Source organism: Nelumbo nucifera, chromosome 5 (assembly GCF_055504915.1).
Source record: "Nelumbo nucifera cultivar China Antique chromosome 5, China Antique-T2T, whole genome shotgun sequence".
In the NCBI taxonomy this organism is placed as follows: Eukaryota; Viridiplantae; Streptophyta; class Magnoliopsida; order Proteales; family Nelumbonaceae; genus Nelumbo; species Nelumbo nucifera.
The window spans coordinates 6,883,197-6,909,604 of record NC_142653.1 but is presented as its reverse complement, the minus strand read 5'-3'; the positions used below and the strand labels follow the sequence as shown (position 1 = coordinate 6,909,604).

Below are 26,408 nucleotides of genomic sequence, written 5' to 3'. Positions count from 1 at the left end.
AGGGAGTTGTGAAGTACATCCAGTCCGATATGTTTGATGTCGTTCTGGGGGAGGCCTACCGCAAGGGGTTCAAGCTCAGCAGGTGGCTGATAAGGCATGTGTACCCCGAGCTCGACACAAGCGCCATCACCACCTCGCGAATCACGGATGAGATAGCTAGGCAAGCCACAGAGGATCCGGATTCAGAGGAGGAGTACAGTGACGAGGAAGCAGACGCCCCCGACCAGCCTGAAGCTCCTGAAGAGGTCTCGCGTGGAGATGAAGATCCTCCAAAGTGATTGCCTTTATATTCTGAGCCTGCGAGCTCAGTCTTTGTAGTTGTTTTTTTTGTGAAGCTCGTTGTACAAAACTTACTTGTTAATGAAATTGATCTTTTTCCAAGTGTTGTCTTATCCGAGCTATCATGGTTGAATGTGCGAAGTGATTGATATAGTAGGGCATAGTAAGGCATGTGCCCAAACTGTCTTCTGGCGTGCACCGAGGCGGGTTAAGCGTCGCAGAATCTACCGGTCTGCTTGTATCCTCGACACATTGTGTACTGTGGTGCCGAGCTCTTTGGTCAGCTCGGTGTTTTAACCCCTTAGAGTTCATCCGCGTCATAGAGGTGGCTAGGTTACTATGCCGGAGTCTGTTAGCTCGGCATTTTGTCCCTTGAGCCCTGAGAGACTTGTGGTCCGCTTTTGGAGTTCACCCATGGCATAGAAGCGATTGGGTTTTATTGTGCCAAGGTCTTTGTTAGCTCGGCATTTTGGCCCTTGAGCCTTGAGAGTGACTCGTAGTCTACTCAGTTATTTATAGGTAATACCGCCTTAGGTTGACAATATTCCATGCCCGAGGTACTTGTTTCCCTTCCAGGGTTTCGAGTTCGTACGTTCCTTCCCCAAGCATTCGCTTTACTCGATAGGGTCCTTCCCAGTTCGGACCGAGCTTGCCAACACCGGGCTCAGGCACCATAACCTTACAGAGAACTAGGTCGCCAATGCGGAGAGTCCACTTTTTGACCCTGGCGTTATAGTACCGAGCTACCCTTTGCTGGTAGGCCGCGGTACTGATGTATGCGAGGTCCCGCACTTTGTCAAGCAAGTTGAGGTTGGTACGTAGTTCATCTTCATTTTCCCTGTCATCATACGCTTCTAATCTCATCGAGGGAACTTCAATCTCGGCTGGAATGACTGCTTCGGTGCCGTAGGTGCGATTAAAGGGCGTTTCTCCTGTGGCGGTCTTTTCCGTGGTACGATAGGCCCATAATACGATGGGCATCTCGTCTGCCCATAGTCCCTTAGCTCGGTCCAGTCGTGCCTTTAGTCCTCGAAGGATTGCCCTGTTCGTGACTTCCGTTTGACCATTTGCCTGAGGGTGCGCCATTGAGGTGAAGTTCTGCTGAATTTCCATGTCTTGACACCAGTTTTGGAATTTGATTTCTTCAAACTGCTTACCATTGTCGGAGATCAGTACCCGAGGTGATCCGAAATGACACACTATGTTCTTCCAAACGAAGTTCTGCACGTTCTGGGCCGTGATTGTTGCGAGAGGTTCAACTTCGACCCACTTTGTGAAATAGTCAATTGCCACCACTAGAAACCTCCTTTGTCCTGTTGCTGGTGGGAATGGCCCGAGTAGGTCAATCCCCCATTGTGCAAATGGCCATGGGCTAGTGAGGTATTTTAAGTCAGCAACAGGCCGGTGGTGGATGTTGGCGTGCTTCTGACACTTGTCGCATTGTTTGACGAGCTCGGTCACATCTGCCTTCATCGTTGGCCTGTAATACCCCTGTCGTAGTGCTTTCTGAGCGAGGGCCCTGCCCCCCAAGTGTCCACCGCACAGGCCCTCATGAGTATCGCAGAGGATGAACTCGGCTTCAGAGGGTCGCAGGCAGTGCAGGTAGGGGAGCGTGTAGGATCTTCGGTACAGCCGTCTGTCTATCATGACGTATTTGGCTGTCTAACGCTCTACCATCCTGGCGGCATTATGATCTGCGGGGAGGGTCCCATGTAGCAGGAAGCTCGTGAGCGGATCAATCCAGCTCGACTCTGCTTGAACGACAGGAGCGACCTCCTCTGCCCCCCTAAGAATGCTAGGTTGAGGCAAGTTCTCTATATACACAGTCCTCATGGTGTTATCGCCAATGCTGGCTAAACGGGATAGGGCATTGGCCTCGGCATTCTCTGATCTCGGAATTTGGTGGATGAAGTATGACCGGAAGTTGAGTAGAGCCCCTCTTACTTTGGCTAAGTATGCTACCATGGTTGGCTCGCGGGCTTCATACTCACCCAGAACCTGATTTACCACGAGCTGGGAATCGCTGCAGACGACGACGTGCCTGGCTTTCACTTTCATTGCCAGATCCAACCCGGCTAGCAATGCCTCGTACTCTGCTTCATTGTTGGATGTCGTGAACTCAAAGCATAGTGCGTACTCCAGTTTCACACCGCTTGGCCTGTATAGAACGATGCCAGCTCCGCTGCCCTGCCGATTTGACGAGCCATCAACGTGAAGGATCCATGGTTCTTCATCACAATTCGGGCTTGGCCTAACTAAGAGAGATGCCGCGTTGGCTGCTACTTCATGGCGCTCGAGTTCAACCAGCCCGGGAACCCCGAGCTCTCCCGTACTGGGGGCCTCATGTTCCACCGGCCTAGGGACTTCAGAGCTAAAGGTGCATTCTGCGACGAAATCTGCCAAGGCTTGGGTCTTGATAGCAGTTTGCGGTTTATACTAGAGTTCGTACCCGTTGAGCTCGATGGCCCACTTTGTCAACCTTTCCAAGACCTCGGGCTTGAGCAAAACTTGCCTCAGAGGTTTGTTGGTAAGGACAACGATGGTGTGAACTTGGAAATATGGGCGGAGCTTTCGGGCTTATATAACCAGTGCATAGGCTAGCTTTCTATCTCTGGGTATCTTGTCTCTGCTTCCTGCAATACTTTACTAACATAATAGACGGTTCGTTGGACCCGATCTACTTCTCTTATTAGTACCGAGCTGACCACCTCGTCACTTGCCGAGAGGTATAACTCTAAAACATCACCCACTTCGGGTCGGGTTAAGACTGTGATGCTGGCGATGTGCCTTTTGAGCCCGTCGAACGCGAGCTGGCACTCTTTGGTCTATTCAAAGCCTTTGCTTTTTATGGCCTTAAAGAAAGGCAGGCAGCGATCTACTGATTTGGACAAAAAGCGACTCAAGGCGGCTAACTAGCCGTTCAGCTTCTGAACCTCCTTTAATTTCCGGGGTGGTCTCATTTCTAGGATGGCCTTGATTTTGTTCGGGTTGGCCTCAATCCCTCGCCGGTTAACGATGTACCATAAGAATTTACCCGATATGACACCAAAGACACATTTGTTAGGGTTTAGTTTCATATTAAATCTACGCAAAATTTCAAAAACTGAATGTAAATCTTGTACTAATTCATGTGAAAATTGGGTTTTGACGACCATATCGTCTACATAACACTCTACTTTTTTGCCAATTAGTGGCTCAAACAGTTTGTTTACAAGTCTTTGAAAAGTGGCCCCAGCGTTTTTCAACCCGAAGGGCATGACCTTGTAACAGTACAGGCCGAACTCGGTTATGAAAGCAGTTTTCTCTTCATCAGCTGGGTCCATCCTGATATGGTTGTAGCCCAAATAGGCGTCCAGGAAGCTCAGCAACCCTGAGGTCACGTCCACTAAACAGTCAATCCTGGGAAGTGGGAAGCAGTCCTTTGGGCAAGCTCGGTTCAGGTCGGTGTAGTCGATGCACATGCGCCATTTACCGTTGGCCTTTTTCACCAGAACGGGGTTGGCCACCCAACTCGGTTAATGAACCTCCCTGATAAAATCGGCTACAAGGAGCTTCCCAACCTCCTCATCGACTGCCCTCCATCGCTTCGGGGCTAGGTTGCGTTTCTTCTGTCTAACGGGCCTAACTATAGCATTAGTGTTTAGCCTATGAGTTAAAATATTGGGGTCTATGCTGGGCATTTCTGCCGCTGACCATGCAAAAACATCTAAATTTTCAAGTAAAAAACTCACCAGTTGAGATCGTAGGGGTTCCTCAATAGAAGAACCAATTTGAAGTACCCGAGTTGGGTCCTCTGCCGAAGCCGGGATGGGGATGGTCTCTTCGGTAGGCGCGGCTCGCTCCGCGAACTGCTCCATGGGTCGCTCTAGCTCAAGGTCATCTGCTACCTTGGCCTTTCCTTTGAGGGCGGCTACTTAGCACTTGCGGGACTCGAGCTGATCGCCTCGCGTCACTCCGACTCCGAAGTCTGTAGGGAACTTCATCGCCAGATGGTTGGTGGAGACTACTGCTCGTAAGGCGTGGGTGATGGGTCGACCTACTATTGCGTTGTACGGGGAGGGGGTCGCGACCACTAGGAACTCGTGGCTGAGCCTTACCACACTAGGCCAGGTGCCGACCTCCACGAGTACAGTGACTCTCCCTAAAGGTCTAACCTCCTCACCGCTGAATCCCACGAGTGGAGTGTTTGCGGGCTTCAGGTTGCTCTCCCGGAGCTGAAGCTGATCGAAGGCTGCCTTGAAGAGAATATCTGTCGAGCTGCCCGAGTCGAATAGGACGCACCTGACCTCGAAGTCGTTGATCTTAATCTTTATGACGAGCGCGTCGTCATGGGGGTAATGGACTCCTCGCGCATCATCTTCGGTGAAGAAGATCGGTTCTTCCATCCTTGGCCGCTTTGGGGGTTAAGCTCTTCCCTGGCGGCCTCGCAGGCTGATGACCGAGCTGCTGCCGAGGTGCAGCCTGCGACAATTGATCCTCCGACAATTACATGGATGGTCCCCCGGACTGGTCTCTCGTCGGGAGGCTACCTCTGCGGTTGCACCGTTTGTCTGCTGGACTCGGGAGCTTCCTTACTCTGCTCCCCGTGCCGACCTACTTTATTACTATTATCATGTTGTACAAAATTTCTCAGATATCTGCAACGAATAAGTTCTTCTATCTCATCGCAGAGATTCTTACAGTTTTCGGTACTATGACCGTGATCTCTTTGAAAACTATAATATAAGTTTTTATTCCTAACATTGGGATCGACCTTAAGCTGAGGTGGCCACTTCGCATATGGGGCGTCCTTGATCGTCATGAGGATCTCGGCCCACTTTGTGTTGAGGGGTGTATAATCCCTTTCTGTTGCCAGAGCTCGGAAAGGTTGAGTTGTCTTTGCCCCCCGAGCTTGGTCCTTCTTCTTCTTGCTGTCACTTGGAGTCGGGGGCTCCGGTTCCCTTTTTCTTTTTTCAAGGGCATGCTCACCCTTTTGGTTAATCTCCTCCTCTGTCCCTATGAACCGATATGCCAGCTCGAGGAACTCGGTCACGGTCTTGGGTTGGTTGACAACCACGTGCCATCTGTACTCCATGTGAGTGATGCCCCGCTTGGCCGCAGTGAGCCAAACTACAGGATCTAGGTCAGGTATCTGCAGACAAGCGTCATTAAACCGCTTAATGTAGTTTTGGATGGACTCTCCTTCCCTCTGGACTATGCTGAGGAGGCTTTCTTGGGTCCTCGGACACCTTTTACTAGTGACGAAGTGGGAGGTGAAGACTTACATGAACTGCGCCCAACTCCTTATTGAACCTGGCGTGAGGTTTCGGTACCAAGTGCGGGCTACTCCTTTGAAAGTGGTGGAGAAGGCCACGCACATGCAAGACTCGCTTGCTCTGGCTAGATGCATCTGGGATTGAAAGGCGTCCACATGGTCATTGGGATCAAAGGACCCATCATACTTGTCCAACGGGGGGAGCTTGATGTCCCTTGGCATGGGGGCAACAAGGAGCTCTGGTGACAGGGGGGAGGGAACTGAAAGAAGCGGTGTAGCTTTTACCTCGCTCGAACTCACCTCTACCTTGCCTCTGAGCTCGGGTAGGTCGCGGGTGATAGCTCGACGAGCTTGGCGACACCTTCGCTGCTTCTTAGCCGGCTCGGCGTTGGTGTTGCTGGCCTCGGTATTACTGAACTCGATGGGCCCAGGGAAATGTTCGGATGGCTGTCGGTAGCTACGAACAGAGGGACCTTGTTCCAGGTCATCGGCCAGCACTTCGAACCGGTTTTCGGCAAGCAGAGGTCCGAACTGCAAGCACTAAGGTGATACTGACCTAACCGGCTGGGAGGCCCCCGACCTAACTGTAGGCCGCGAGGAGGGGGTAGGGGGTCTTTCCTTCCTTCCATGGGATGACACCGAGGTATCTCCTCGGCGGGAAGGAAGTTCACTTCGGTGGTGAGGCTTGGTTGGCTGCGCAGCCGGATGTCGAGGAGGGAGTGAAGGAAATTGTTGTTGATACTGGTACTGGGACACTTGGTGCAGCACTTGCTGCTGGTGAAACTGAAGTTGCTGAAACTGTTGCATTTGGGCCTGCATGGCTCGCATGCACTGCATCAGGTCTTCGAGCTGACCTTGGCTGGCCACCGGAGGGAGGATGGTGGATTCAGCGAAGGTTGTTCCAATGGCAGAGGGTAATGGAACGGTCACGGGTGCCACCATCAAGGGCACATTCAGACTAGGTACCCCGTCCATGGAGAGGGGGATGGTGAACTGCCCGATGCAGATGGTGGGTAGCTGGAGTTGTTCCTCTGGGGTGTTTCGGCGTCCGGAGTTGCTGAAGGAAGCCATGGTGATGATGAGTTATTTGAAGGAAGTTTCACAGAAGTTAGAGGAAGGCCTTTTGAAGCGATTCCCACAGACGACACCAAATGATGCTGCACAATCTGGGCACTCCTAGCTGGCTGAAAGTTGGCTCCTCGCTGTGACGGACGACACCTGAGAGGAAGAGGAAGGTGAAGGGTTCCCGGGGAGCTCTCCTGGTGGGAACACTCCGATGGCTAAGTTAGAACTCTTGAGGAAACTCAAAGAAGACACAGAGTTAAGAGTGCTAAAAGTTCTAGCTTCAATACCTTTGCTTCGTGAGGGTTGGGGTCCTTTTATGCTGGAGCTTGGTCACATCAGGCGTAACCACCACTGCCCTACCCGTTACCGCCAGGGCAGGGGTGGCAGGTGCAGGCTGCTGCTACCGGCTGTTACTGCATGGTACGGAATCGACAGATGTGCCATGTTTTTAGAGACGGCAAACAGAACGCTGCCTGGCAAGGGATCCGAGCACTGCCACCGGATCTGGTAGGTACGGATGTCAGGTAGATCTCCCAGCAGTCTGTCGAGCTACCATACACCGAACCACATGGGGCAAATTTGCCTTGCACCGAGGTGCTCGCACTGGAGGCGAGCCTTAAGCAAGTTCTAACAGGAGTCTCGACGGTGCTGCCCCGAGGTGTTTCTCCCTCGGGACACTTAGCCAAAAGCCGGGGAGCTCTCTTCTTAGGAAGGGAGAGCTCGGGGCCCCTTAGGAGGAGCTCGGGTCCCCTTGCACGGGGGAGCTCGGGGAGTTCCGCCTTCAGGCTTGGGGTGAACTGGGCCTTGCTTCTTGGTGGGTTGTCACACCCGCCGAGTCGTTTGCTCGGGCTTCGACGAGCTTGTTACGCCGGGTTGTGGCCAGGCTGTCACGCTGAGTCATCACTTATACCAGGTCATGTCCACGTGTCCCCGTGCTACGAGGTCGGGCCAAATCTCCCTACATCAAGTACAAATGCAAATATGTACAATACAAAATATAAGGTTTTGCACTCTACATATTTGCATTTGTACTCCTTCCAAGCTGAGCTTAAAGTGCTTTGTAAACATGTATATGGGCCCATGTGCATGAAACACTGGCATATTCACTCGTGATTGGTATAACTTGTTATATGATCTGATTCTTCCCAATGTGTCCATTTGCATTGCAATCATTATGATGGATGGCTCCAGTATATCTCATTGAACTCCAAGGTTTATAAATTCTTGTTAAGCATTTCCTCTTTTTTGATACGTTGCAAATCTGAAGAGATAAAAGAAAAACTTTGGCTTCCTACGTTCCACAACCTTTGCCGTCCAAGAGTTCTCTCCCCCGGGGGTGGAGCTAAGAGGGGATGGGGGGATCGAGGGAAGGGCTCCTTTTTCCTTTAGCCCAGAACCTCCACTTATGTTATGAACAATTGGCTTTCCATCCATGTTTATTTTGCTCCCCCCTCCTTTCCCATGATTGGCCACTTAATGGCATTTATGTTTATTACCCTTTCCTCCTCATCCATATAAAGTGCCCACCCCCCCCCCCCCCCCCAAAAAAAAAAAGAAATGTCTTAAAATAGGACCTAAAGCCCAAGCCGACTGAGTTAGGGGTGCAAATGATTGAGTTGGATCGGGTTTTAGCTCAATCTAGGCCCAACCCTAAGAATAGGACCTAAAGCCCAAGCTAGACCTGAGCCCAAGGTAAAACAATAATTGCATATAATCTATATCCTATATTAAAATGCAAAATGCTAAGTTGGCATTTCCCTTGCTAAAAAAAGTTGTCACTTTCCTACTCTATGGTTTATTCTCAAAGTCACTTATCTTTTTTTCTGCTTTCTTCTCAGTTCTCAAAGGCACCTATCTTTTTTCTCTTTTCTTTTGAATTTTTCTAATTTTAAATTTGAACAAAATAAATCAAGTGGCCAATCACCTTTAAGAGTTTTAACACTTATCATTAAAACACCATTCTCTCTCTCTCATGAACTCTTTTAATAATATCTCATCATTAATTATGGCATTAACTCTCTCCTTCAATAACTCATCTCGCTAATTCTCTCTCATCTCCATTACTCCATTAAATTTCATAAAATTCAAAAACTTTATCTATCTATCTATCTATCTATATATATATAGAGAGAGAGAGAGACACACACACACACACACACACACACACACACACATATATATATATATATATATATATATATATAATAAACATGTTTGCACTAAACTTTAATTATCAATAAAGATTAATTATATTGAAATTGAGATATCAAGGATATATTATTGCGCTAAATAGTCTACTCTCATTTAAAATTATAATCCATTTATATTCCATTTCAAAATAATAAAAATAATTTAGTAAGTTACTTAAATAAAATAAAAATAATTATTAATTATTGTTATTGATAAAAAAATATTTCTATCAATATAATAAAAATAACTTAATTGATAAAATGAATAAGATGTAATAAAAATGAATATCAATTTAAAATTAATATAAAACTAATACAAAAATATCTAACAATTAATAGTTTTATAATTACATTTTTTAATTTAAAACCAACTTAAGTTCCACTAAAAAATAAAAAATTATATAGTTAATTAAATTTCATAAGGAATTTAAATTTAAGAAAACTTAATATACTTAAATAAATTCAATTTTTACTAATTTAAAAAATTAATAAAAAATATTAGTTTTAAAAAATAGTTTAATTATTTTAAAATAAATTTAAATTCCATTTAAAAATAAGGAAAATTATAAAAACCCCTACCTCAACAAAAACCTTCCCTGTTGTTTTGAAAAATGGTGCAAATACCTTGCTATGGTCAGCATTCCAAATAAAAAATGTTGATGTAATACATTAATTTTATTTCACTTCAGCCTTTTTAAATTTGTCCAAGAAGAGTAAGGATAATTATTCTTTGAAAATTGTCTAGAAAAATAGATTAGTGGAGGTTAAAGTTGAAACTTTAAATTATATATGTTAATGCATTAACAATGATATGGGTATTTTTGTAACTTTAATATCTTTGTTACCGAAGAGCCAAGGGAAAAGAGGTATTTGCATTTTTTTTCTCAAAACTATAGGGGGAGGTCTTTATTAGGGTCAAAACACAAAGGTGGTTTATAGAATTGTTATAAGAGGATTTTTTATAATTTGACCTAAAAATGGTAAAAAACTAATAATAAGTCAATAAAAATTAACATAAACCCTTTTTCAAAAATTAATAAAAATTAGCATTAAGATGCAAAATAAATAAATAAATTTATCTAGAGAATAGGAAATTGGCCACTCTCGCTAAAACATAACTTAGATTGTGATCGAATAAACTAAACATAACCCCAAAACATAATACTTGAATTGAACTTAGATGAACACCATGTAATTGGAAATGCCATAGAGCTCCATCTTCAATTTTGCTGATAAATAAAGTCCATGTGTCACAAGGGTCATGCCTAGTATTCTTTAAACCAAAAAGATAAACAAGAAACGGTTGCAGAATGGGATAATGTGTGATATGGAGGAAACTCCCAAACAGCCAAGGTGTTCTCAAAATGATGCATGTTATGATATTCAAATCCTAATAATCAGTGTTCACATGTCCGTTGAGCATAAAGAAAAAAAAAAAATCCTTTTGACGTGGCAATATATTTTTGTGCGCATGATGCCAGTTTTTTGAAAAAAATGGTGCCATATCAGTACCATGTCTGAAACCCATTTTTTCAGACCACTTTGATGTTTAATTATACATTTTTCAAGAAATATTTATCAGACCATGACTTTTAAATTAAAAATTTTAAATAATATGTTAACGTGTCATTGAAAAACGCTTGTATAAGAATTAGGATCTATTTCTCATAGAGCACTCCTCACACCAACCTCGCAACTGCATCCTATTATGCAATGGGAACATCTCTTATGAATAATAACATACAAGTACGAGAGGTGTTCCCGATGTGTGGCTGGTACATGTTGTAAGGTCGGTGTCAGGAGTGGATCTAGACTCCTATATATCAAGAAAAAAAAAAAGAAAAAATCTGGAAATGACATTGGTTCAAACAATCAAACTTCAAACAGGACCCGTGAGATGCACAAGCCCTATTTATCAGAAAAATTGAAGATGGAGCTATGTTGCACTTTCAATTAAATGGTGTCCATCTAAGTTCAACTCAATTATTATTTTTGGGTTATGTTTAGTTTATCCGATCACAATCTAAGTTCCGCTTTAGTAAGAGTGGCCAATTTCCTATTCTCTAGATAAATTTATATTATTTTTTCTATCTTAATGCTAATTTTTATTATTTTTTGAAAAATGTTTTTTTATTAATCTATAATGGTTTATTATTATTTTTATACTATTTTAAGTAAAATTATATAAAAAAATCCTTCTAAACCACATGTTTTGACCCAAATAAAGGAGGCCCTAAGGCTCCGTTTGGTTTGTGGGAAGATTTGGGTGGGATGGGAAAAAATGGGATGGGATGGGGTAGGAAAGTGTAAAAATTTCTCCATTGTTTGGTTTTATATATGGGGAAATAATGGGAAAAGCACTGTGACGAGCTACTTCTTCGTCGAATTCATGTAAGGTGAAGAAGAGAATTCCATGACTGCAGCGGCGATCAGAGAGAGAGAGAGAGAGAAAATGAGGGATTCAAAAAACAATGGATGGTTGGAGAAACTAGTCAAAACCAGTGAAACAGTTGTCGGAGACGGTAGGAATGATGGAGTATAGCCGTTGTGGGGTGCTCTATTTCACCAAGAGGAAGACGAACAGTAGTTCGTCGACGGAAAGTGAATCTGATGAACAGTGTTGCTGGTCACCATTGGAAATCGAATAGTGCCGTTGGAGACAATAGTTCGCCAACGGAAAGCGAAGACGATGAACGGAGAGGTACTAGAGGGTAAATGATCCTGGTCGCCGCCGCTGGTATTTCCTATGTTCGTTGTTGAGAAGATGATGAATAATGCTTTTTTTGGGTGTAAAACAAAAGACGGAAGAAGAAGAAAAAGAAGAATAGAGGAGAGAGGGAGGAAGGGAGTGGCTGAGAAGGGGGTGCCGCCGCAGCTGCTCTACTTCTAGGTTCGAATGGGGAAGGGGAGGTAGCAAATTGCCGATGGTAACGGGGAAGGCACTGGTTCTCTCCCTCCTCTATTCGTCGTCATTGGTTCCCTCCTCTGTTTGTCGTCAATGGTAACAATGGTTTCTCAAATTTTCCCATCAGAATCGCATGGTTTTGGTACAACCCCAAATCCACGATTTTGAGATCTTACATCTCACATATTTCTAGTCCCATCCCTCTATCTCCCTCAAAACAAATGAGATAAAAAAGGAATATTTTTGAAATATTCACTTTTTCTCATCCCATCCGATAAACCAAACGGAGACTAATAGTTTTGAGGAAAAAAAAGTGCAAAAATAATAATAATGGTAAGAGTTGCATAACTCGTTGTTTATTGGCCTTTCTCGATCTTAAATATCTGCAAACGACAACTCGAAGAAACACTTCTTGTTCAACTGGCAAGGTTCGTTGGCTGTTTTTGGATTGAGCTCGATCTATAGCCATGGTAAACGAAACTCACCCCTTCTTATTTCTTCATTCCTCCACGAATCTTAAAACGACCGTGCAATTGTAGTTTTCTTAATTTCGATAGAGCATTTCTTTGATCAGATCAGCAATTGAATCGTTCTTCACGATTTTGAATCTCGCTTCCGATACCCTGCTTTTGATGGATCAAATTTTGTTCTTTTGCGCGTTTTAGTTCCTAAGAGGATCTGTAATTTTGCATTCCAGATTCTGCAACCATTTTTTCCAGTGCTCGTTATGCTTTAAAGATGACTGGAAATTTTCTTTTAACTTGATTTTAAGCCCTAGTTCTGGATAATTTTGTTCATCTATTTTATTTTCTCTCACTTGGATCTGAAATTTCATTCCGAACATTTTCATCCCGACGGACGTTCATTTCTTTGCCGGATCTGCCCTATGAATGAATGTTTTTTCTTCTTTTGGGAGCTGGATTACAAACCCCAATTTCCTTATTTGTTTCTCCATTTTTTTCTGGTAAATGTTGTGTGTGTATTTGATTTTAATGTTGTTCATTATCCGTTTAACATGCCTTGATATGTTAGACCTTAGAAGTAAATTCGAATTCCCCTTGGTTCCTTATGGATTTATAATCTTCAGCAAACCAGTAATGGATGTTTTAAATAGGAATTCTATTGCATACCCTATTTTGCAAAAAAAACGAGTCATGGACATCCAGAATGAGAAGCTATATTGACAAATTAATTCGTTATTATAAATGTTTAAGATCTGCTCATGAACTGTGCATGTCGAGTCAGTTGTTTCCTTTTCGTTAACAACATCCTGAATCATTTAGTAGGGAAATTTAACATAATTTACTACAAATCTGCAAAGCTCTTTGAATGTTTATATTGGAAAATAAGGGGCTTCTCACAAGGATTCCTTTTCCCTTTCTTCCTCTTTCCTTTCCTATACAATGACATAGACATGATATCCATACTGGGTTGCGTAGTTAGCATATTCAAGTGGGGTTATGGGTACACAACCTGCAATGGGGAAATTGGGAATACCATAGAGTCATTTTGAAGAAACTCTCCAGCAAATGTGTAACAATGCATAGTAGATTGGAGGCCTCCCTTTTGAGGTTCATACAATTTTCAGTTATATCTCTTTTATTATAGATGCCTTAGAGAGCAAAAGACCATGCCTTAATCTTTGTTTGGAACTTTGGATTGGTAGTATTTTTGTTCAGGTTAAATTAGGCTTTTGCAGTGATTTTTTTTTATTTTTTATTTTTTGCAAGTTGAAGGGGCTAGAAGAGCTTGGGGTAGACCAAAAAGGGCAGGAGTAGAGGTAGTAAGGAATGATTTAAGTGCCAATAGTTTAACAATTGATATGACATTAAACAAAACAAACAGGATTTGTGAAGCCAATAAATTAAGAATTGAAATGGCTTGGATGATGATGATGAATCAAATTGAGATTTAAATTATATCCAATGTGAAAAGGCTTCAGCTGAAGTCTGGATCAAATTTGCATATGAAATTGCTTGGTTGGTTTTGAACCATTTAAAAAGTTACATGGTAAGACTTACTTTGATGTACTAGCTAGAGCATGTGTCAAGTGCCTATACCGTTTTTTTATTAGATTGAATAAAACCTAACCGGGTTCCTTTTCAGGCTTTAGTTATTCTCATTATTTGTCCACTGCCATTTAGTCACGAGACCTTTTTTGTTTCTTTTTCTTAAATGATGAATAACATTCATGTTCTAGAACATTCAGGCTGGATTTGCTGTAGCAAAGTAGCTGGAGTTGAAATAGCATTGAGGCTTGATTTTCTGTAGCTGGAATTGAAATAATTTTTTTGTGGCTTCCTCACTTGAGATTATTTCTTTAAATTAGTAATTTGAGAGTTTCTTGGACTAACATGTTTTACTTGATCATTTGTTTCTCTGGGAAGTATTTGGTTACACTACGTGTGTCCTTGACATAGGGTTCCACCAATAAGAGACTATTTGTTGTTTCGCTTGAACAATTTATTCAGGTTAAAATCTCATTTTCATTTCAAATGAATAGGCTTATACATTTGAAAGATATTTCTGGTTTCCTCTTGCATGAAAGATATTTCTTATTTGCTTCCTTACTTGGATCAGATGATACATTATTTTATAAGAATTCTTACTAAAAGCTCAAAGGAAATGTATTTCTTTCAATAGCCATTCACTTGTACCTTCCTTTCTCTTATTCTAGGATTGTGTATAGCTAGGAGATATGGGAAGCTTGCAGAACTAATATATGCTTTTGCATTTTTTGCAGATTCACTTTGTTCTTCTTATTAGTCGACAAGGAAAAGTGAGGTTGACAAAATGGTATTCTCCTTATTCACAAAAGGAAAGAACAAAAGTAAGTTCTTTTCTTTATTTTTTTGATCAATAACAATGAATTTTATTAATGACTGAGAAATTCAGAATTACAAAGGAATGAGCTAAAAAATCTTAACTCCTTACTATCCAAAGTACACCCAAACCATGAAACAATTACAAAACAGCCCAAAAGATAGAGTTTCTATTCACCCATGCCTAGCTAGCCCATCTGCCAATGCATTTGCACTTCTTTTTATCCATGTACACTGAATTTCCGTGTCCTTAGTGAGCCACTTGAACTTCCTCCTTTCATTGCTGTATTTCCAGAGCATAGAGCTGTCATCTTTTAACCAATTCACCACAATTTCAGAATCCCCTTCTATGATTAATTTTTTAATATGCATTTCCTTGACCCTTTGTATCCCTTAAAGAGCTCCTAAAATCTCAGTCCTCAGGGAATCACCCACTCCAATTGGACCAGAAAACATAGCTAATAAATTCCATCACTCCCCCTGTTCCAGATGGCCCTGGATTGCCCATGCTGCCGCCATCAAAGTTCAGTTTGGTAAACCCATGAGGTGGAGGTGCCCAACAAGAACTTGAAGTCTTCTTAATTGGAATTGAATTTGCAATCTCCTTTCAATGCCTTTTCACCTCATCAACTGAGAACACTGTAGACAATTCCAAGGTTTTCAACCAATGTATCAGCCTTATGTGGATAGTCTCTAAGATTACTTCCAAGCTTCTCTCCTTATCTGAGAATGTCCTTGAGTTTCTCTCCTCCCAAACAGTCCAACATACTGCAGTCCTTACACATCTCCACATGATCTTGGCCCTTTTTGTTTGCCAATCGGGCATGGAAGTTGTTAGAGTTAGCCGAATAAGGGTAGATTAGTCACTCACCTTGGTTAAGTTATGAGCTTATGTGGCAGTCTTATTAGAGGTTCTCTGTCCCATACTTAAGTAGGGGCAGTTTAGTCCTTGTACATTTAATTAGAAGCCTAATCACTATTAAGAGGTCGACTGATAGGGTTTAGCTATCAGGTTCGACAGTTCTTTCATCTTCTTCTTCTTCTCTTCTTCTTCTTCTTCTTCTTCTTCTTCTTCTTCTCTTTCTTCTTCTCCTTGCTGGTTCGGACTACTGTAGCTACAGTAGAAACATGGTATCAGAGCGTGACAACTTCAGTTCGTGACAACTTTAGTTCATGCTTCAGTTCTCTCCTTTTCTTCTCTGGGCTGTCAATGGAGAAAAGTGGTTCGTCCCAGGCCTGAAACATCACAACTCTTTTTTTTTCTGGTGCACAGAACCTCCTTTCCTAAGAAAACAACTTCAGCAGTGAATGGTTGGCTGAAGCTCTCAAATGAAGGTTGGTTATCTCTCCTCTGTGTGCTGTTGGTATTTCTGGGTTGAAAATCTTCAAGAACTTGAGAGGACTGATCAGAACCTAGAGAACTAGGTTGGTTGTTGCCCTGGTTCTTGAAAAAATTCCAAGAACAGGCTGTGTTTACAGTGACCAAATGGTGTAAGGGCTGCTACTGTAGGTGGCCGAATGGTGCAAGGTGTAATGCAATGGTACTAGTTGAGTTTTTGTTGGTCTTGTGGTGCCCTCTTAAAAGCGTTAAAGCAGGTCTGTATTGTGTGTGACAGCTATGGCTGCGTGGTGGTGCTTGTGATGCACAAACTCTGTTGAGTAGTTGTAAGAGAGCTTGCATGTGGTTAGTAAGTGCTGAATTAATGTCGGTGTATGTGTTTTTTTTTGTGAAATCAGTAGTGGTGTGGATAAGAACAAAGGCGTGTGTATCTATCATTGTGTTTAGGGACTGCTGTAGGTTCTGGAATATCAAACTCTTGACAGCAGCACTTAGTTGGTGATTGGGAATTCAGATTAGAGGCAGCATTGAAAGAGTATCATGGCAGCAATGGGAGATGGCTGTAGTGATCAGAAACCTAGTGTGGTGGTTTCCTCTGACTATCTAGGTGTACAGATGACCTCAATTAAACTGAATGGTGAGAACTATGTTCCATGGGCCAAGTCGGTGGAAGTTTTTCTCAAGGCAAAGAGAAAAGTGAAGCATGTGAAAGGAGATAAACCACCGGCTGACTCTCCAGGGTTTGATGATTGGGAATAGGAGGATGCTCAAATCATGACATGGCTATGGAACAGTATGGAACCCAAAATAAGTGCCAATTTCATGTTCTTAGATACAGCTAAGGACATATGGGAACATGCCAAGAAGCTGTATTCTGGGCAAGATAATACTACAAGGGTATATCAGCTTTATCAGGAGTACTTTGGTCTGCAACAAGGAAATAAAACCCTAGAAGAGTACTATGCCAGTATGAAGAACCTCAGAAATGAACTCAATGTCTATCATCCTCTCACTCCAGATGTTAAGGTTCAGCAACAACAGAGGGAACAACTAGATGTCACAAGGTTCTTAGTGGGGTTGAAATCAGAGTATGAACAAGTTAGGGCCCAAATATTGGGGGGGCTCTACCCTTCCTACACTTGAGGAAGTGTTTGCTCGGCTTCGCAGGATTTCTTTGGGACAGACAGAGAATCCCACACAATCTGATAGATCAGCTTTTGTGATAGCTAGAGGAGGTGGACGTGGTACGAAAGAGAGAGGACATGCCTCCCGAGGAGGTCATGGTGGTGGTCGTGACTTAGGGGGAGGCCGTGGAAAAGAAAAAGGCAGCTCTACAAGGAAGTGTACCCACTGTGGCAGGGAAGGACATTCCGTAAATTTCTGTTATGATCTTCATGGCCGCCCTCCCTCTAAATGGGCCAATCATGCTGTTGCTGGTGGGGTTGATGTCAGTGATAATCAACAGGCAGACCTAACTCCTTCCACATCTACATCTGTTTCTGGAAGGGAGATGGTGAGTGTACCGCGTGATGAGTATGAGCGGTTCCTTCAGTCCACTTCACAGCACACTACTGCTACTCTTGCCCACTTAGGTATAGCTTGCCTGTCATCTAAAACCTCTCCTTGGATTATTGACTCTGGAGCCTCTGATCACATGACCGGGACTCCAGGTGTGTTCTCTTCTCTCTCTGAAACTTCCACATCTCAAACTGTTACCCTTGCCAATGGTTCCTCCTCCCATCTGTGGTGTTGGCAATGTTGACATGGCTTCTCTTTCTTTATCATCTGTTCTATATGTCCCTAAGTTTTCACTCAATCTTATGTCTGTTAGTAAATTAACCAAGACTCTTAACTGCTCTGTTACTTTTTTCCCTTCCTCTTGTGTTTTTCAGGATCTCAGGACGGGGAAGAAGATTGGTGGGGGGCATGAAGCTGGTGGATTGTATTACCTCGATGGTGGTGGATCGTCAGTTGCACTTCAGACTTCACTCACTCCTCTACAATGGCATTGTCGACTGGGACATCCTTCTCTCAAGGCACTCAAGATACTAGTTCCGTCTTGGAGTCATTTGTCAGTGTTACAGTGTGAGTCGTGTCAGTTTGGGAAACATCGTCGTGTTTCCTTCAGTCCTAGAGTTGAAAGTCGTATGTTGAGTCCTTTTGCTTTGGTTCATTCAGATGTTTGGGGCTCGATCAAAATAGAGTCTTATAATGGTTACAAGTATTTTGTCACTTTTATTGATGATTGTTCAAGAATGACATGGATTTATTTAATGAAAGAAAGGAGTGAATTATTTTCCATTTTTCAAAAATTCCATGCTGAAATACGTACACAATTTGGTGTTCCAATCAAAGTTCTTCGTTCAGATAATGGTCGTGAATATTTTCTAACTTCCTTTCAACAGTATTTAGAACAACATGGCATCATTCATCAAACTTCTTGTGCATCCACTCCTCAACAAAATGGGGTGGCTGAACGGAAGAACCGTCATCTCCTTGAAACAGCTCAGTCTATTCTTCATCATATGAGTGTTCCTAAACGGTTTTGGAGTGATGCTGTACTTACTGTTTGTTTCCTCATTAATCGGATGCCCTCCTTTATTCTTCATGGTCGGTCTCCCTTCTCTATCTTGTTCCTCACCTTGTCTCCCTTTCCATTAACACCTCGTATCTTTGGCTGTGTGTGCTTTGTTCACAATCTGAGTCCTGGAATAGACAAGTTGGATGCACGCTCCATTAAGTGTGTCTTTCTTGGCTACTCTCGGACTCAAAAAGGGTACAAGTGTTACAATCCCATTACTCGGAGGTGCTATGTCTATCCTGATGTCATTTTTTTTGAGTCTGTTCCCTTCTTCTCAGGAACTGAAGCATCTTCGTCTCCACCTTTACTTCCTCTTCCTCTTCCGGTCAGTGATCCCGTTCTAGGTGTTCTTGTTGGAGTTGACTCGTCACCTCATCCAGTGCAGATCCCTATTGAACGACCACCAATTCGGCAAGTGTATACATGCCGAACGACACCGGCCCCTCCTCCAGCTTCTACCTTGTCCACGGATCTTGTCGTTGCTCCTGTTGCTGAACCTTCAGGACTTGACCTACCCATTGCCTTACCGAAAGGTAAACGTAGTTCTACTCTCCATCCCATTTTCAATTTTGTTTCAGTATCTCGCCTTTCCGCCTCACATCGCCAGTTTGTTTCACTATTGTCATCTATTTCCATACCTAACAATGTCCAAGAGGCTCTTAGTTCACCTGGGTGGAGGCAGGCAATGGAGGAGGAACTCTCTGCTCTTCAGCATACTCACACGTGGGAGCTCACTACTCTTCCTCTTGGTAAGCATGTTGTGGGTTGTAAATGGGTGTATACTGTTAAATACTTGCCAGATGGTAGTGTGGAGCGTCTGAAAGCCAGACTTGTTGCTAAAGGGTATTCACAGTTGTATGGAGTGGACTATATGGAGACCTTCTCTCCAGTGGCTAAGATTAGCTCTGTCCGTGTGTTAATTTCCCTGGCAGTTATGTATGATTGGCCCTTATTTCAACTTGACATAAAAAATGCCTTCCTTCATGGTGACCTTATAGAGGAGGTATATATGGAGCAACCACTTGGGTTTGTTGCTCAGGGGGAGGCTGGTAAGGCGTGCAGACTGAAAAAGGCAATTTATGGGTTGAAACAATCGCCTCGTGCTTGGTTCGGGAAGTTTAGTGAAGTGGTGAAGAATTTTGGAATGAAACAATGCCAGGTTGATCACTCAGTGTTTAGCTATGACTCAGAAGTTGGAAAGATTTTATTAGTGTGGATGATATTGTCATAACTGGCAGTGACAAATTGGGGATTGACAAACTCAAGGTCTTTCTGCAAAATCATTTTCAAACAAAAGACCTTGGGACATTGAAGTATTTCTTGGGTATAGAAGTTGCTAGATCAAGACAAGGTGTAAACCAGTGCCAAAGAAAATATGTTCTCGATCTATTGGACGAAACAGGACTGTTAGGTGCAAAACCGGCTGAGACTCCTATGGAACCAAATGTTAAGTTGAGCAGTGATACAGGGGAAATATTTGATGATCCTGGAAGGTATAGACGACTAGTGGGGAAGCTGAACTATTTGACTATCACGAGACCAGACATCTCCTTTGCAGTCAGTGTGGTGAGCCAATTTATGCCGAACCCTCGTATATCTCACTGGGATGCAGTTCTTAGAATTGTAAGATATTTGAAGGGAGCTCCGGGCCGTGGGATATTGTATAAACCAGGAGGAAAACTTGAAGTAGTTGGATACACGGATGCAGATTGGGCAGGCTCTGTGTCTGATAGAAGATCTACTACAGGTTACTGCACATTTCTTGGAGGAAATCTTGTGACGTGGAAGAGTAAAAAGCAGACGGTTGTGGCTAGAAGCAGTGCTGAAGCCGAGTACAGAGCCATGGCACACACTACATGTGAATTAGTGTGGTTGAGGAATCTCCTACAAGAAATCGGGTTCCACATGGATAAACCTATGAAGTTGTACTGTGACAATCAAGCTGCGCTCCATATCTCATCCAACCCTGTTTTTCATGAGAGAACAAAGCACATAGAGATTGATTGCCACTTTGTGAGGGAGAAGGTTCTTACTGGAGAGATAAGCACAGAACATGTAAGCTCAGGTGATCAGTGGGCAGATTTGTTTACAAAAGCCTTAAGCTCAGGGAGAGTGAACTATATATGTAACAAGCTGGGATTATATGACATATATTCTCCAGCTTGAGGGGGAGTGTTAGAGTTAGCCGAATAAGGATAGATTAGTCAACTCACCTTGGTTAAGTTATGAGCTTATGTGGCAGTCTTATTAGAGGTTCTCTGTCCCATACTTAAGTAGGGGCAGTTTAGTCCTTGTACATTTAATTAGAAGCCTAATCACTATTAAGAGGTCGACTGATAGGGTTTAGCTATCAGGTTCGACAGTTCTTTCATCTTCTTCTTCTTCTTCTTCTTCTTCTTCTCCTTCTCTTTCTTCTTCTCCTTACTGGTTCGGACTACTGTAGCTACAGTAGAAACAAAAGTGAATAAACTTTGCATATTCAAAGGGGGAGTCCACCTGCACCCAAACAAAGAAGTAAACTATTCCCAAATAACTTTAACAAACTGACAAGAAATTAGTAAATAGTATCCAGACTCACCATCAGATTAGCAGAAGACACACCAGTGAGGGGACAAACAACTATTGGGTCTTTTTCTTTGAAGTACATCCCCTGTATTAACTCTTTCCAGAAAGGCTTCCCAACAAAAACTCCCAACCTTTGGAGGTATAGGTTGACACCACACTTCTTTAGCAGGGAATGACAGTCCAATAGGAGGAGGAGGTAAAAGGACCTTAAAGAAAGAGGCACAAGTATAAGCACCCGAGGGAGTGAGTGTCCAGATTCTATTGTTTGTCTTTGATGGCTCCAAGAAAACCCCTTCAAGAGAGGATAATAAGGCTAAGATACAGTCTAACTTTGTATCCCTGACATCCCTTCTCAAACCCAGATTCCAACTGAAACCGGAGGGTGAGTTAAAAGGTACAAGGAAAGAGGAAACTGGTTCATTTTTAAGGGTAGAGATAGCAAAGATGCTTGGAAATTGGCCCTTCAAAGAGGAATCCCCAACCCATACATGTTTCCAAAAATTAATAAGATTACCTGAGTGCAAATCATACCTGATCCATGGGAAGAACAAGGGCAATATAGTTTGAATAGCTTTCCATGGAGATGCTCTTGTAATCCGTGCTAAGATCCCAAAGTCCCATCCATTTTCTTTGTTTGTGCCATTACTGCTATTTATCTAAAAATGCATTTAACAGTATCATCCTAATTATATGGATTTTTAGATAGAAATATATGGCAACATCTAGTTCCCTGACAACCATGGTTTTTCTAGTCATCTAAGCCTTTCTTCTGTTGATTTGTAATTTGGAAAATTTATTCTGACATGTATTTGGGATGATTCTGTTGTGATAGTCTGTTTGCGGGTGATGCCTCATCACCTGATAGGTTGCATTTTATTTTCTTTTTTAATGAAAATTTATTTTGACCATTAAAAAAAGCCTTTCTTCTGTTGATGATTATGTTCAGATGCAACTGCCTCTATTTTGTATGTTTCTTCTAGTAAATTGATAAGTAATAGAACATTTCTCTAATTCTAATTTTGAGAAGCACAAAGCAGCTTCGAAACAACAAGACTCCTTCATATGCCAGAAATAGGTTGGTTCATCTAATTGACCCAGGGACCTTCTTGGTGGCAACATGTTTTAGGAACCGAAAGAGCTGATGCGGCCATCTATCTACTGATCTATCCTCTACTCATGGAATAATTTTTTTTTCTTAAAACCATTGATTGTTTTCCCAAAATAAGCACTTTGGTTAAAAAGGTCAATGGAAGCTTGGGTGCAGGCCAATGTGGACTGGGGGATTTAATACATGGGTAGTTCATATATTATCTGGTTCATTGTATAATGATTAAGATTGGCCACATTGCCCATCCATGTCGAAGAAAAGGGTAGGTCATGTAGTGAAGATTTCTAATTGGCCCAATTAGGGTTTTTTTTTTAGGTGTTTGTGTGTGTGGGTGGGGGACTACATACCTCTCGGACAGTTTCACAATGAAATTCTATAACCGGGGATGGCATTTTATCAGACAGTATCTGTTGAAGGTTTTTGAAGGGTTCCATGCAAGGGCTGCTTTGGAAAGGTGTCTTAATTCAACCTTTATTACCCTGGTCCCAAAAAAGGAAGGGGCCTTAGAGCTGAAAGATTTTAGGTCCACCAGTCTCTTGGGTAGTGTATATAAAATCCTTGCAAAAGTTTTAGCCACAAGGCTGAAAAAAGTGATGGGCCAAATTATTTATCCTTCAGTCCTTCCCAAGGAGCTTTTGTGGCAGGGAGACATTCTTGATGGAGTTCTTATTGCTAATGAGTTGGTCGACTTGCGGAAAAGGGAAGGTAGAGAAGGTCTAGTCCTCAAGGTGGACATAGAAAATGGTTTTGATCATGTTAGCTGGAGTTTTCTGGACTATATGTATACTGAATAGAATGAATTTTAAATCCAAATGGAGAAGTTGGATCATGGTTTGTGTTACCACACCCACCTCTATTCTCTTCAATGGTGTCTCTTGTGGAATTTCAAAAGCTCAAGAAGCTTAAGGCAAGGAGACCCTTTGTCTCCTTTCCTCTTCAATATAGTGCGGGAAACTTTGGGCAAGCTCGCACTTGTAGGGCAGTAGCTGGTGGATTTATCAAGGGTTTAGAGTAGGCGAGGGTATAAAACAGATCTCTCTACTTTAGTTTGCTGATGATACCTCTCTCTCTCTCTCTCTCTCTCGTGATGCTTCAGCTGATCAATTGACATGTTTTACACTTTTACTCTAAGATGGTTTGGAGCTGTTTTGGGCCTCAAAATCAATCTCTCTAAGAGTGAAATAATGTTGACAGAGGAATGAGTTTCAGATACCTGGATGGCTAACATTTTGGGCTGCAAACTTGGGCTTGCCTCTTGGTGTAAAAAGTAACTCTAAGAGGACTTGGGATTCAGTCATTGAAAGATTTGATAGGAAATTGATCATGTGGAAATCAAAATATTTGTCAAAAAGAGGTAAACTTACATTGAAATAGAATGTTTTGTCTTCACTCCCTATTTATTGTCTGTCCTTATTTAAAATCCTTGCAAGCGTTGCAAAGCTTCTAGAAAAGAAAATGAGGACCTTTTATTGGGCTGGTTGGAGAAATAAATTTAAATTCAACTTGATGAATTGGAAATCTGTGCGTCAACCAAGGAAAGTTGGTGGTTTAGGCATCAAAAATGTTAAATCTGTTAACAAGGCCTTTCTTGGTAAATGGTGCTGGAGATTCAGTGAAGAAAGAAACAGCCTCTGGAGAAGGATCATTGTAGTTATGTATGGGCTCACAAACCTTGAATGGGACTCAGGTCCTGGTCTTCTCCCAAGGGGTTATGCTCTTTGGAGTAATATTATTGTTGTTCTTCCTGATTTCTTGAAGGGCATCAGATACAAAGTTGGCAAAGGTAATGGTGTTGGGGCATTGCTCTGTGTGAAAGGCTCCCCTCTCTTTTTGACATTGCCCAAGATAAGTAAGCTATAGTCGAAGGCTGCTTTGAGTTGATGAATGGAGAAGCAGTTTAGAGCCCTACTTTTAGAAAAAATCTCAATGATTGGGAAATCAGTCCAATGACTGAGTTGCTAAGCCTCATTCAAAGCATAAAACCTAATCCTCAAACTGATGATGAAAAATTTGGTCTTGGGAGAACTCAGGTATTTTTTTCAATTCAGTCTTTCTACATCAACCTCTCAGCTAGGGAAAGGCTTTGATTTCCCTTGGGCTTTAATCTGGAATTTCCACATCCTGTTGAAAATAGCCTTCCTGGTTTAGAATGCAGCTCATGGTAGATGCTTAACTTCAGACCAGCTGATCAGAAGGGGGACGTATATTCCTAGTATCTTGTGTCCTTTATGCAGCGAGGTTCCTGAATCCTCCAATCACCTATTCATCCACTGTATCTTTGCCCATCAGTTGTGGGCAATGGCCTGGTCCTGTTTTGGTTTACATTCTTGCTCGCCCTGAATCAGTTCTTCAGCTTCTGCAGGGTGGATTGAGCATAAGGGGCCAAATGTTACGGAGGATTTTTCTGGATGCTGTCTTGTGGTCTTTTTGCAAAGAAAGAAATAGACACATTTTTTACAACAAATGTTCATATTTAGGTTCAGTTAAGAACAACCTTATAGGTTTTTCATGCTCCTGCCTCCAGGTTGGGTGTACAAAGAACTTTTCAGGATATCCAGCTTATTTCTTTTTTGCAAGCTGGACCTTTTATTGAGTGATTAGTCAGATCTTTTTGTATATTCCCATTGTGCAGGCTCTCATTGTACATGGGCTGATGTAATTGGCTTTTACCATTAATACAATCAACTATATATATATATATATAATATTTTAATCCTGTGGTTGTGACCTGAATATGGCATAGTTATTACTGCTCTAACTTTACGTGGGTTTATAATTTTGTTAAGGTAATCCGAGAGCTCAGTGGAGTGATTCTCACACGAGGTCCCAAGCTTTGTAACTTTGTGGAGTGGAGAGGACACAAAGTTGTGTATAAAAGGTAAAGCACAAATTCCAGTTTTGGTTTTGGATTCCAAATAACTTAAGGGCAACCCCTTTTGGAAGAAGCATTACTGGCTTCTTTGCAGAATTTCAGTCCATTTATTTCCTATAAGCATCATTTGTGCAGGTATGCCAGCCTCTATTTCTGCATGTGTATTGATCAGGATGACAATGAATTAGAGATCCTTGAAATAATTCACCACTTTGTTGAGATACTGGATCGCTATTTTGGCAGTGTGAGTACACTTAACAGCAAAACATAAATTGTAGTTTTTTGATTGACTATTATTAACTAGATGTTTATGGAACTTTCCTTTTTTTCTTTGCACCTTCATTAGGTCTGTGAGTTGGACTTGATCTTCAACTTTCATAAGGTATTTTCTTTGATCCTTATCTATGATTAGAGGTCAAATGATTTTTTATTTCTTTTTTCCATGTCTGAAGGATGATAATTTTATCAATATATAAGCTATATAAAGGATTCCTGTATGGAATGCAGAACTGGCTATATTACATATAGGTTTATTCATGGTTTCTGACTGTTGTTTTCAACAGTGAACTGATGCTATCAACCAGTAGGCTTTGTCTCCAAAACATGGACCTCATTATTAATTGGGCATGCCTTTTGAGTACACTGGAAGTCTGGAAGGAACCAGCCAATATCCCCAAGTAGAAAATATTTGACAACTATGCAAATCACAAAAAGGGTTTAACATTTGGAGTTTTGTTAGGTGGAACTTCTGCCTATATAAGGTGGGGCATGAACGCTAACAACCAATTAGATTTTAATATGATGACAGATGACCATCCTATCATGCCAGGTGTCTCGCTTTAATCAAAACCCCACCACTTTATCTAGGAGTCATATAGAAGGTATCCCATTATTTGAATAGTTCCAATTAATGCACAACTAAACCATATATAATATAGGCATTTAAGATGAAGTAAAACTTGTATAATGACATGGGTGCGAGTAATTTCTTTCTTCTTTTTCTTTGTGTGCATGTGCAAATTTGATAGGCCTACTACATATTGGACGAGATCTTAATTGCTGGTGAACTTCAAGAATCAAGTAAAAAAACAGTTGCACGGCTTATAGCTGCCCAGGTATTTTTCATTCCCATTTATGATGCTATTGATCCCTAAGATGCCTACAGTTGTTGAGTGAAATAGATTCTTGGGCTGCAGGATTCGTTGGTCGAGACTGCCAAAGAGCAAGCAAGTTCATTGAGCAATATGATTGCGCATGCTACCAAATAGAGCATCTCAATGTTGTTCTCATTGTCCACAATACATTGCAACCTCTCTTTATGCCGTCTGTTTTAATACTTCTATATTTTTTATTATAATGAAATACACAATTTTTCTTGTGCATATCATGTCTTATGATGGATCATAAATATTGTTCTTATATCTGTTTT

The 26,408-nt window shown here is 42.1% G+C and overlaps 1 protein-coding gene across 1 annotated transcript; it reads left to right on the top strand.

Annotated features, from left to right (window-relative positions):
• Positions 1-12,022: 12,022 nt before the first annotated feature.
• LOC104608608 (AP-1 complex subunit sigma-1) lies at positions 12,023-26,361 on the top strand. The gene is made up of 7 exons (XM_010274646.3): positions 12,023-12,162; positions 14,436-14,522; positions 24,894-24,985; positions 25,115-25,223; positions 25,326-25,361; positions 26,008-26,094; positions 26,176-26,361. The coding sequence occupies exons 1-7, from the start codon at positions 12,160-12,162 to the stop codon at positions 26,245-26,247; spliced, it is 486 nt and encodes a 161-aa protein (XP_010272948.1). The 5' UTR covers positions 12,023-12,159; the 3' UTR covers positions 26,248-26,361.
• Positions 26,362-26,408: the final 47 nt, after the last annotated feature.

What these genes read in the sequence shown, in the direction of transcription:
- LOC104608608 (XM_010274646.3), top strand. An exon ending in CACAAAAGGAAAGAACAAAA is followed by an intron (nt 14,523 to 24,893) that starts GTAAGTTCTTTT and finishes AATTTTGTTAAG; the next exon opens with GTAATCCGAGAGCTCAGTGG. An exon ending in TGATCTTCAACTTTCATAAG is followed by an intron (nt 25,362 to 26,007) that starts GTATTTTCTTTG and finishes CAAATTTGATAG; the next exon opens with GCCTACTACATATTGGACGA.